We start from the raw sequence: 12,937 nt of genomic DNA on the forward strand, positions 1-12,937 counted from the left end.
AAAAAAAAAAAAAAAAAAAAAAAAAAAAAAAAAAAACAAGAGGAATCAGGATTCTAAAATCCAGGATCTGAAGTGAGTTCTGTTTAGAGGCAAGGCTTTAAATCGAGATTTGCCTGCATCTAAGCCCATAACTTCAGGATCAGTAAGCTAGCACAAACCGGGAACGTCCCCAGTGAAGGAGACAGGGAAAAGGGACCCCAGCCGAAAATGCTTTTGACCTACATGTCTTCTCGGTGCGTTCAGTAAGGGGCTGTGCAAACCCCTGTGCTGGTGGTACCAAGACCAGGATAAGGAGGAAGAGGAAGGCATGATCACTTCTTTTCAGCAGTCAGTGCCTGCTAATTTAAACCCACCYGTGTAACTACAGTCCCACTAGCAGCAGCAAGTGTACCAAGACCCCGCCTGATCGGCAAATTTGTACCATATCTACTAGTCCAGTACAAAACTCTTGCTGTTGCCACAGTGATACTGGCAGTACCAGTCCTGGACAAGGAGCTCAGATGCCATCACCTCCCTGCACACACTTATTACATCATCCTGCTCACCCAGGTTGGTGGCTTGGTCTTGGATTCACTTCTCAGCCTGCACCCCTCATTCTCCTGACCCAGCCTCCTGATCTGACTTGCTTGCACATGAGCTAACAGGCACTGCCAACCAGAGCTGGCTTGGGAACACGGGTTATCCTCCAAGAGGTCATGGAAAGTAAGAGAGCCAGGTTGTTGTCCATGCCAATGAAAAGTCTTTACTTTCTGGCATCATGTCACCTATGCTGGGCCTTTGCTGCTTTGCTGGCACAACGCTGTGAATCAGGATATGCTGATATAGTGAAAAGCTGGCATCAGCAGGAGCTAGTGAGGAAGACCTAGTCTATGCACCATCGATGCAATGACTGAATCCATTGGCTGGGACACAGGGCAAAAAAAGGCTGCTGTTTCCTATGTGGACACACTTGTACTAGCACCACAGGAGCCACCCCAATACTGCCAGCTCACTTTTTAACCAGGAAAGGTACCACAGAGCACAGGCTGGGTGCAGTCCAGCTCTGACTAAYGCACTTGAAAATAAAAAGACAGTTCTGTCTGCCTGCACATACAGACACCATTCCTACTCACCACAGTGTCTTCTGAGCACTGGGGAATAACCTCTTGCTCTCGTAAGCAAACAACTCTATCAGAAGTTTTCAACTACAATCATGCAGCAGGACTGTCGTGTGCAGACCTGCATAAAGCTGTTCAGCCTCAAAAAGGCTTTGGACCTGATCCAAAGCCCAGGGAAATCAAGAGAAACACATCTGTATCATTTGCTTTGGGATCAGACCCTTAGAGATCTCAGTAGCTTGGTTTGCTGTAGCAGGCAAGTTATGGTTCTTCAAGCAAATTCCCAGGATCTGGCCCTTATTCAATCTCTAGTTAGAGGAAATCACAGACATTTATAAAAATAGGTAAAAGAGTATCATGATGCATTCTTGCACACTTACAGAATGAGAGCCCCATTCCCCATTGTCCGTTAGCTTCACCCACTTGTCTGCTGTGGACTCCATCTCTTTGCACTGGTCATTTTGTATCTGTTAATCAAAACATGAGAATGGTCTCCGTCAGTAGAGCAACTACAGGCGGGGAATGATAAGATTCAGCTTTGTTCCTATTGTCTATGTATTTAGGACAGCAGCTGCTTTATTTGTGGAAAAAAAACAACTTTCAAAACCTGCTCACAGCTTAGCAGTGCATCAGATAACAGTACTCTGCTGTAGCTGAAAAAAAGAGCAGRAAGAGCACACCCTGGCCTTCTCCTGTCATTATCTGGCCATACTTTGGTGCTGAGCTTCTTGTTTTGGAGTTCTCCTCCTTCTCCTTTGCCCACCAGGACCCAATTCTCTCAAACCCTGGATGTGACCATGRGCCTCTAAATCAAGGAAGAGTTAGAAGTGGACATGCCAAAACTAGAAGACAAATGGCAAACYCAGAGTCAATATATACTAACTTGATGGCTCTCTGCCACCTAACCTTGCAAGAGGTGACAGTGATGTTATTAAGGGAGAAGGAAAGCACCACTGAGAATCTCTACTGGGAAAGCTGCAAGATTTATTCCCCTTTGCCCAGCCAAGTGCAGCATTGCAGTCCTCTCCTTACAGAAGTATTTGCTGCATGGCCTCAGAGCTTCCTACTTTTTTCTTCTCATAGATRTTTTTTCTAAAGAGAAAGCATTAGCCCCCTTTGAGGCACCAGTCCAACTATTCAGGCTTTACACCAACAGAGAGAAAGGATAGTTCAATGCTTTAGGCTGAAATTCTCAAGACCTGGGGTCAAGTCTCCTCAAAATTATTCCACACTGTGCCTGAAGTAAGTCATATAACTGCACATCCTCCACATCTTCTCCCAAGCAATATTTAAGCAAAGGGCTTAAATATGTAAAAGAGTCTAGGAAGYGTAGGCAGAAGCAGTGGTAGGTATCTAACATGAAGCTTCCCCACTTGGATCCCACATTTGAGGACCATGTCTCATTGCTGACCCTCAGATTTGCCCACAGACTAGYAGTGCAGCCATTTGCACCTAGCAAGTCCGAAAAGTTTACTATTCCCCAGCAACCTGCAAGCCTGCAAGCCAGTGAAATACCATCATCCAGGGCTAAAGTATCATCATTAAATATGTTTAACTACAAAGACAAGCTGAAGAAAAAAAGGAAGATTTAGAAGAGTATTGAGTATAGTGTTCATGAAATACTGAGGACCACTTAGAACTATTTGCATGGTGATTTCTACAAAGGACTGCATCACCCACTGTTTCATGAAAAGGGAATGACAAATTTAAGGAGAGGAATCAGTGGCATGTGGACAAAATTAATAATTAAAAAGCCATTTTCAGACCCAGCACTTGGAGAAACAGTGTATTTGCTCCTTTGAAGGAGCAGATAAGTCAGCCAGTCAAGCAACTACAGCTAGGATTCATAATCCTGTTACATTTGTCCGACGGTAAAAGGAGTATTTGCTGATTTCTCCTGATGAAAAAGGAAGGATAGTCTAATATAAATCTGAAATAGCTGAATGGTATGTATTATAGTCCATACTGTCTATTACCAAAGTGCAATAGATTGCACCGATGTAGCAGCAAGAGAATGTCTCCAACAGTTTATTTTTGTTGTCCTTCTCATCTTTACTAAGAATAAGGACAYTTTGCACTTTTGTTCTAGCTTCATGAAACACTTTCCAAACACCAGTTAAGACCTTGCACTCCTGTGAGCCAGTACAAACAGYGCTTTGCAGATGACCACCAGAGCCCAGCAGACAAGGAGAAAGGCAGTAACAGAAGGGACAGAAAATTCCCAGTACTCTGCTGCTCCCAGCTGCCTCCCGTTGAGTTTTTCTTTACCCCGAGCAGCAGATAAAACATTAACAGGGAAAGCAATGCAGCTCTGCAAGGGCTGGCACTGGGACCCCCAGCTCCAGGTGACCCATCCCCATGGGCAGTACAGGGCTGATCAACTGGGATTATTTTAGCATTGTGGGTGCTGCGTGGCACAAGCCCAACCAGGCYACTCCTACTTCAGAGCTAACTACCCCCAGTCCTGCCATTTCAAAGCATAGACCTTTCTCCTACTGAAAGTCAGCTGAATTTTGACTCCTAAATCTCTTAAAGGCTATGATCCAAACTGACCAAAATCTAAAGTTTCCATATTTAGTATTGTTAATGCCTTGGAGTATCTCARGTTCCGGGTGCCTAACTTGGAAGAAGTCTCTTTAAACTTGAAGCCACTTCAAAGTCATCTCAAGTCAAACACTCCCAACCTGAAGCATCTACCATCAACAGCTGTCTTTTAAAAGGCTGGACAGTCACAACCCCAGTGTGAAAACCCCAACACATGGTAAAATGGATCAGTTTAGTCTGAGTTTTGAAGCTCAAATACATATCAAAAGCAAGATAAGCGGCATAAAGAAAAGAAGATTTTWAAAAAAAAACTTGTTCAGCAATAACAAGCTGTGGCCATATGAGTAATACCAAGGGAGTGAAAAGTTGTTTCTGAGAGTCTTTAACTGGATTGAATTCTTTTAATATAGATTTGGATTCATGAAAGAAAAGGTCTTACAAAAAATTCAAAGAAGATGTTATTGTCGATATACTGGTATTCAAAGAAGACAGAACCAGATTTCTTCAGGTGCACCGCGTAGATGAGAGAAACTGTACAATCATCTCTGTTCGACTCTATGTAATTCCCTCGAGGAGTCCACGAAGAGCTGATGAACATAAACAAAACAAGCCTCATTTGAGATCACAGACACTATGGAGACTTTTCTTAAATTACTACAGAAAAACTACCTAAAAARGGACTCAGAGTGCCACAATAGTTAAATTCATTACCTAATCTTTTATTACTGGATTCACATTTGTTTTTCACATAAAAATATTGCCCATCATTAAAACTGTGCCTGAAAAAAGATAATGGTACATGCTAGAAACTTAAGACCTAGCCTGCCTAGGAAAGTTTTATTATCCATATGTCCAACATGCTTTGAGTTATACTTGGGAACAGCCTTCTGCAGCCTCCATGGATTTCTGTAGGCTGTGAAAGTACCTTTTTTAGCCACATTTACTATACCACAATCCTGGAGCTTTTCAGCTACAAATAGCAGCAGCTCCAGGCTGTTCTTAAACTCGGTAGCTGCTGAGTTTACAATGAGGTCAAAATGACAGCAAAGAAATGGCTAAAAAYTTTGCTTCCCAGCCACTCCTGTTTGCCACTACCCTCTGGAGAGCTAAGATAACTAGTTAAGCTGGCTTTGCACTTGTGAGACGGTACTAAGCAACCATGGCAGGGCTGCGCTGCATCTGCAGCCCTCCCTCTTCTTATCCTGTCTGCTCAGGATCTCTGCACTGTGTGCTTTTATATGGATTTTTACTTCTGTTAGTATAATGCTTCACTCTGTCTTTATGGAGCTGCACTTTGGCTAATGGCCTTGCTTTCATCGAACCCCAGACTCCAGGGACATTGAAGGCTGCTCCCAGGAAGGCACCTTGGAAAGGCCACATCACAGCACTGGTGGATCAACTGTTTCCTATAGCATAAATGACAATTAAAGCTAAGCAAAATCAATGTTCTCAGAGCCAGACTCCAAACATGCACTTAAAGCACAGGCCTTTACTAAGGGACATGAGCTGTTTCCATCCAGAAATCAGGACAGTCCTCAACCTACCAGCCAATACCCTAGGTGGTGCAGACATCATCTCAAGAAGGGCTGAAGCCTCCATGTTGGGGGTATGGCCCCCTTGCCCATGTTTCTTAGCAAAAAGAGTGGACAATCTGGGCACAAGCAACAGAAGGCTTTTTCTGAGCAAAATCCAGCAGCATGTAGRTCCTGGAGCTTTGTACTTCTACGCTGCTTCAGGCTCACCCATCACCACATAACATGGACGAGAACAGACTTTCTTACTTGTTGCAGCTATCTGCTTTATTCTCAGAAGAGCCAACAGCTGTGTCCATAAATGTCGCCACGTTGGAGAATCCTGCTGGCAGCTCATCCCACTCATCAAACTTGATCCCGCTGCCCAGAGAATAGGTCCCCTCTGCACATTTGCTGCACACCTGGTTCTTCATCTCCAGGTACTCACCAGAAGCACAGGAGAATGCTGAGGAGACAAATCATTTCCAGTGCATTAATTGGGAAATTAAACTTGATTAATTTCCATTAATTTTCTGCTACTTAACTAACAATGAACTGTCATATAAGGGAACCAAATGGGAATACTTCAGCCACAGGAACACAACAACTGATGTCCCAAAATTGACTGCAAAATTGAGATGTTCATTAACGTCTCTGTTCACTGACATGGCAACACTGAAATCAAATCTCAGATAACAGCTCCTGAGCTGCAGCATGTCTCCACCTGCAAACAAGACATAAAAAAATCTCTACTCACAAACTGTGCTCACATGCAGTTGTGCAAACAAGGGCCTGTGATACAGTTCTCCTCTTCTTACTTTCGCTCACCTACTTGTTACATCTTGTATAGAGTCAACTGTAACACAACACCACAAACCTTGAGTGAGAGCTGTAGATCTCATCCAAGGTGCTCTCCCCATTTTTCCTCACATGGGCTGCCTTCAAACCCTTGAAAATATGGTCTGATAAACCAAGTGGTCTAGGGAAAGATCACCAACAAGACAGTGCCTAGCAAATGAGGCCTTGACCTTTGACTGGAATGCTATTAAAGTGTCACCAGTAAAACAAAGGAGGTGTTTAACATATGTAACTAGGGGAAGCGTATTTTAGAAAGTATGATCACAAATTGCTTTTTCTACTAATGGCTCTAAAATGACTTACTCCAAGTATGCTCCTGTCAGTGTGATGATATCTTAACCTGCTAAGGAAAGATTATTCCAATTATGTAGAGGAAACCCAGGGAGAAGAATGCCTGCACGCCCCAAGAAGCCCCGTGTCTGTGCTAGGAACCATAACTCATGTCCAGAAGCCCATTTCAGCACCAACAATCCCACTTTCCCCCAGCCCAGCCACCTCACCACATCTCCTCTCAGATTGAACATCCTAGGTGGTGCTTTGGTGAACAGACATGAATGCTTGCTGTAGCACATAGGATCTCTTATGTTGCTTGAGGGTTTATAACTTAACTGAGGTAGTCTAGCCAAAGTAAGACTTAGAGCAAAACACACAACACATCTCAAGAAACAGCAGGAATTTTTACTGGATGTTTCACACATGCTACATTGTGCAGTGATGGTTATTTCATAAACTCACTTTGAGAGATACATCATAAGCTCACAGTCCAAAAACCTGATTGCTACCCAAAGAGGTAAAACTAGTCCAAAACAACTGACTCCAACTGAAGTTCCAGCATGTAAGGTTTTATAGACGTACTGATTTTTATCTGTCTACAGAAAAACCTGTTTGACCATAAATACTTTGATAAGGAGGTGCCTGCGTAACAACAAATTCTCTCTGAATCCAACCAGCAGTTTAGGCTCTCACTTCTGTGCCGGCTCCTACCGCATTTCTTTGTGTAATTGTCCTTGACAAGCAGCACTGGAACATAGATAAAAGGCCTGTTTTGATGGAAAGATCTGCCAAAGGGTCACTTTCTCCTCTTGGCTATACTCTGAATGCGTTCCCATGCTTTTCAAGCCAACAAATYTGTTGTTCTAACCCCACTGCTCACCTGTGATGCACCAAAGAGGAAAGTGGGCAGAGGCTATTTAGTCTGGACTGCTCACCTGGCAGGGACAGGTGCTACGGGGACGTATGTGTGGGAATCCTGCTGCACTGGATCTCAGTGAAAGACCAACAGATATATCAAAAATTCATCCTAAGTGGCTAGCAAAAGACCTTCTGTAAGCACTGACACATGAGAATGATATGGCTAACATCCCACCTGGCTCGCTTTGAAACCCTAGCCCAACCCGTAAGATTTACTAKAACCAAAGTAGGAAGCATCACTTTCTTCGGACACACAGAATTTAGTATCAAGAACTTCCCTAAACGTCTGTCTGAGCCAAGACCACATATTGTACAGCCATTCACCTTAAATGTGTAAAAGTGTCCTGATCTACTGGCTAGGAAATGCTATAGCATCATTAATAAATCCTGTTGTATTTTTTTCCTGAACAGTACCGAGAGAGAGAGCTCTATCATGACATATTCAAACCCTTTATCAGTTCTAAGATTTTTTTAAAGAAGTTAAATAGTGAAAAATTGAGAGCATTGCTTGATCACACATTCCAAATTTGTGGCTTTCAAATAAGGAACCAGTACCAGAGAGAATGTCACTGCCATAGTGAAAACACAGCACACAGCAGAACCTCCTCTTCAGTTGCGAGTGAGGCTGAGCAGAGATTATTTCTCTAACTGAGCTAGTATCTTTTAACTCCTTGTGGCCTGACCATTTCAGATAGAGACAGGAAAAAGAGTATAAGGGATCAAGGCTGCAATGCAGAATATGAACACCTATTACTCACCTTCCATAACAGAGACAAGCCTTGCTCTTATTTAGGTGTGAAATTACCTTCTTTCTTTTTTCTAAGATTTTTATATTTTAAAGGCAGCAGCGCTTCCCATCAAAACACATATGTCTGCAAGCTCTGAGCATGCCAGCTGCTTGCCAGGTTCAGTCTGGGGCCAAACGTGGCTAATGGCAACATGAACCACTTTTGACATGAGAACAGATGCATCATTTGATTTCGTTCCAGGCAGCTGAGAGCAGCAGGAGGGGGGGTGGGGAGAAAATGCAGCACGTGAGGAGCACAGAAAYGGTCTCCTCTCCTTGTGCCACAGAGCCTTCTCTTTTAGCAAGGAGGGAGCCCAAAAGCCAGGCCAATCCCTCTCAAATCCAAGCAACGTCAGTGCCAAATTCAGGCATCCCTCCCAGTGCTCCGGCAGAGCAGGGCACACTGGGGACAGGCAGGTTGTTGCAGCTCCTGGGGGTCCTGCAGAGCAGATGTTCCCCGCAGTGCTCCAGCAGGCACCAGCTGACAACCAAGTGCTGGCTCCCCATCTTGCTCCTTGCTGCTAATGTCCTTAGCACGTAGTTAAGTTGGGATTTGGGGCTTACCCATGACTGCTTGCCCATGGAAAGGATCACTGTTATTGCAACAACATTGTGTTAGGAAGCCCCTGGGAACAGGCAGGACAACATCACCAAATGGAAGGTTACAGCGAGATGTAAAGATTCCTGAGTCTAAATCATATATTTTACGCATCTGCTCTGATCTGTCCTCTACTAAAGCCTCCTTCTTGCTTCAAACTCCAGAGGGAAAATTAGTCTCCCTGCTTAAAGGTAGCCTTTGCAAACACCACCTGCCCCCTGTCTCCTGAGCCCATCTGTTTAAGTACTTGAAATTAGTTTTTTCAGAAAAAAATATGTTTAAAAAATAGCTCCCTAGTTATCTACACTGTTTCAGAAAACAGAGCTAAGGCTGCTGAATCACTTAGGCTCTCTGAAAATTTTTCCCAGAGTCAACTCTGTTGATCTTGTTTGGACATCACAGCTCTAAAACACTCAAGGATAAATTTCTAGGATAATTTCCATTGACTGCAAACTTTCATGTTGTATCCTTCAAATACTTTTGGGTTACTTACTACACATCAGCTTACACAGGATAACACACATTGCAGAGACCAAGTTTGATTCTCTGTCTGTTAAAAAATTGCAAGACACCCCACAAGGTTTTGGTGACTTGATCCACCGTGGGCTTTTATAAAAATGAGAAAGCATTTCCAGAGGCAGTTAGGAACAACACAGCATCTTATGGTGTCAGTTATACCGGGACAGCTTCAGGAGCTCCAGTGAAGCCAATGGAATTGCTGGTAATTTGCAGTTGTGGCTTTCTTAAAATAAAYAGAGAAAACATGTTGTTGCGGTTTGTTCAGGCCATCACTCTTGGCCACATTAGATGCTGCTAAGTACTGTTAGATGTACACTGCCACATGCCAGTACACACATTCATACTTACATACAAGAAAATTGACACAGAATTCACTCCACAAAAAATTAGAGAGAGTTAATTATTACAACTAATTAACTATTACAACTGTATAAGTCTCATCAAATAGACCTCATTTCATTCTTTAACAGGATTACAAGTTCATATTATAATGGTGACTGAGTGGATGTAAGTGGCTTATGCTTCCTAAGACAGTTAACTTGGTTTGGCATGCCATTCTGCCTAAAAAAAGTAGTACCACATAACACACTACAAAAGTGGATTAGGAATTGCCTGAGCAACAGAGCACAAAACAGAGCTGTCATGGAGAAACCATCACTGAACCAGGTATCAGGAGGTACTTCTGACTGGAGTCTGACTAAGTCTGATGACCTGCCCCATTTTTATCAGATGCGTAGGATGAAACATGTATTACAGGTAAGATGATCTAACACTGAAAATTGTTCTGATCCTACATTTTTAAGACATTAGTGCAAAAAGAAAGGACTGTACATGTTTTTAGAGTTAAGGATAATGTATTGCAGTGAGAGATTTAAAGAGCTTAGTCTGTTCAGTTTATCAGAAAAAGATTGAGAGACAATTTGATTAATGTATAAGTATCTCCAGGAGGAGAAAACACTGGGTCCTCCTGCACATTTTAATCAAGTAGAGGACAGCATAAGAATTAGTTTCCAAAAGCTGAAGCTAGACAAATTCAAATTGGATGTATGTATTTTTAAAAGCAAGGATAACTGATCACCGAAACAATGTCATGGGATGGGATGGATCCTCTGTCTTTTAAATGCCTCATACCATAACTGAATACAACATAGGAAAAAACTTATATCAAAAACAAATTTTAAGTCTTAGCATAGACCTAACTGGATGCATTTTAAGGGCTTATAAGGTCAGACTAGCAAATCTAATTAAACCTCTTTTAAACTCTGAATCGCCAGCGATTGCACCGTGTTGCCATCCTGGGCTATGCCATGAACACGGGGCAACTTCACTGAGGGCCCTGTTGCATGACTGCCTCCAAGGAGCAGATGCAACACACCACTTTCCAGATCTGATAGCACTTTACAATCACTTTGCACACATGGAAACAGCTCCCAAAAGGGAAAACACACCACAAACAAGCTTGCCTCACTTAACCTTTCACGGCCAGGCTCCAGAGTCAAGTTCTGCCTTTTCAGCTGTGGCTGACCCGAAGATTTCTGTGGACTAAGGTCAGAGTTATTGGGCACATTTCTCTTCTAGTAACTGATCCTTACAACTTCACATTGCTTAGCTTTCTGATGCTGAGGGCTAGAACAGGCTCATTGCTTGAGCACGCTTGGAACAACAGAGTAGATGCTCACATAAATATTACTACTCTTCTGCTCTGAGGTCTGAAATGTGCCTCTAGATGTTTTCATATGTAGAGTATCTCCTAGTTATTGCCATCCTGTGAGAGGAATAGTAGTACCTCTGATTTCCCCAGAAAACAAACCAAAACTGCCTCAAAATCCTGCATCCTCCAACATCAAACTTAGCCACATAATGTCCCAGTGGATTTTCTCCCTTTCACAGCCCTGGTCACTCAGTCTTACACCTTCCCGTCTCTTTTGCTCTCAGCTCATTTCACATCTCATACCACTTAGACCCACTAATTCTACCTCTTTTGGTCTTCTCAGCAGACATTTTTCTCCAGGCATTTCTCAGTTTTGTGATGCCTAAAATAGTTCTAACTCTTCTGTCCATTCTGTTTCCATGGAGAGAGTGAGTGTATCTTTTTATGTCCCCTTGGCTCCTACAACATTATATTTTAGGATGAGCTGTAGGACTGGATTTTGCCAGATTATAACAACATTATAAGGGGTAACATGGAACAATTATACCTAAATATGTGAAAATATACTGGAAGGGTAATCTCACAGACCAGGTTTTCAGCTCTCTCCCTTCATTCTATGGTATCACGCATTTGAAGCCCCACTTCCTAGGCTTCAGGTGAGACGCTGCCATCTCCTGCAGGCTCCCTCTGGGCTGAGCTAGCTCAGCCTCGTGTGGGCAGATGTGAAAACTCTAGCTCAGAAAGGAAATACGAGGTTGGCATATCGTGCAGTCGTCTCTCACCTTTGAATAGCTGCTGGGTTCAGCAGAGATGCTGCAAACCAGGAAGGGGAAGATGTGACCAAGGACAAAGGCTCACATAGAGCCATCTGTTCAGTGATACTCTGGGACACTGGGGTCCACGCAAGGTATGCAAGATGGGATTAAGAACTAACAAAAATAAGGGATGAGGAGAAAAAAAACCAAAGTCTAAAGAAGAGAAAAACTCATTACTTTAATAATAAAGTCTCCTATAATCTCAGCCTGCTTCAGAATGTCTTATGTGAATAACGTACGCAAGACTTCTCCAATAGACTGTGAATAATTAACGTTCGTTTTCTTCAGTCATTATATCGCAGTGTGTTATCAGGAACCAGATTGAATCTTAATTAAAAAAAAAAAGAAAAGTCTGTCAAGGCTATTTAGGTTTGATATGTGTTCATACTGAGAGCTGAGGTAACCTAGGAAAGCGTAACTTCGGTCATAGGCACTCCTTTTCTTAAGTGTGTATAGTCTTTCCTTTTTACCCGAGAAATGACAACATACACGATGCTCCTTCCAGCTCACCTTTTTGACAGGAACAGCACCACTTTTCTCTATCTAACCTGGTACATGGGACAGCTTCACTATTCCTTTTCTTTCATACTTGAGCACTTAAAGCTGTGATTTTAGCATGGGAATATTCAGTAACCTCATGAGAGAAGTTGGATGCAGACTGAAGGAAGGGATAACAGTTATCATCAAGAGATTCCCAAGCATGYTTGCTGCCCAGCTTACAACAGCTATCCAATGGCTGAGTGCTGGAAACATCAGGGAATGCCTCAGCTGCCCAGTCACTGCACTCAAGGCTCATGGGGGACTTTAACCACCCTGACATCTGCTGGAAGGACTACACAGCAAGGCACMAACAGTCCAGGAGGCTTCTGCAATGCGCTGATGATAACTTCTTGTTACAAATGGTGGAGGAGCCTACGAGGAAGGATGTCCTGCTGGACCTTGTCCTTATCAACAAAGAGGGACTGGTTACAGATGTGAAGGTTGGGGGCAGCTTTGGCTGCAGTGACCATGAGATGGTGGAGTTCAGGATCTGGCATGAAAGAACTAAGGCAACAAGCAGGATTKCAACCCTGCACTTCAGAAGAGTGGACTTCRGGCTCTTCAGAGACCTAATTGGTAGAATGTCATGGGCTAAGGCCCCAGAAGGAAGGGGGGTCCAGGAGGGCTGGCTAATATTCAAACATCACTTCCTGCAAGCTCAAGAGCGGTGCATCCCTATGAGTAAGAAATGCAGCAAAAGAGACGGAAGACCTGCATGGGTGAGCAAGGAGCTCTTGGCCAAATGCAGACAGAAGAAGAAAGCACACAGACTGTGGAAGAGGGGACAGGCTACTTCGGAGAATTATACAAATGCAGCCAGAGTRTG

The 12,937-nt window shown here is 43.2% G+C and overlaps 1 protein-coding gene across 1 annotated transcript in view; it reads right to left on the reverse strand.

Annotated features, from left to right (window-relative positions):
* The window catches only part of ELAPOR2 (endosome-lysosome associated apoptosis and autophagy regulator family member 2), a 101,401-nt gene that overhangs the window by 27,158 nt on the left and 61,306 nt on the right, over positions 1-12,937 (reverse strand). Inside the window, 3 exon segments of the mRNA XM_085325770.1 lie at positions 1,478-1,564; positions 4,081-4,228; positions 5,423-5,618. Of these exon segments, the coding sequence (XP_085181896.1) occupies positions 1,478-1,564; positions 4,081-4,228; positions 5,423-5,618 (431 nt within the window).

The sequence above is a fragment of the Rhea americana genome, unplaced genomic scaffold (assembly GCF_003343005.1).
Source record: "Rhea americana isolate MKP2758 unplaced genomic scaffold, rheAme1 scaffold_1, whole genome shotgun sequence".
Lineage (NCBI taxonomy): Eukaryota > Metazoa > Chordata > Aves > Rheiformes > Rheidae > Rhea > Rhea americana.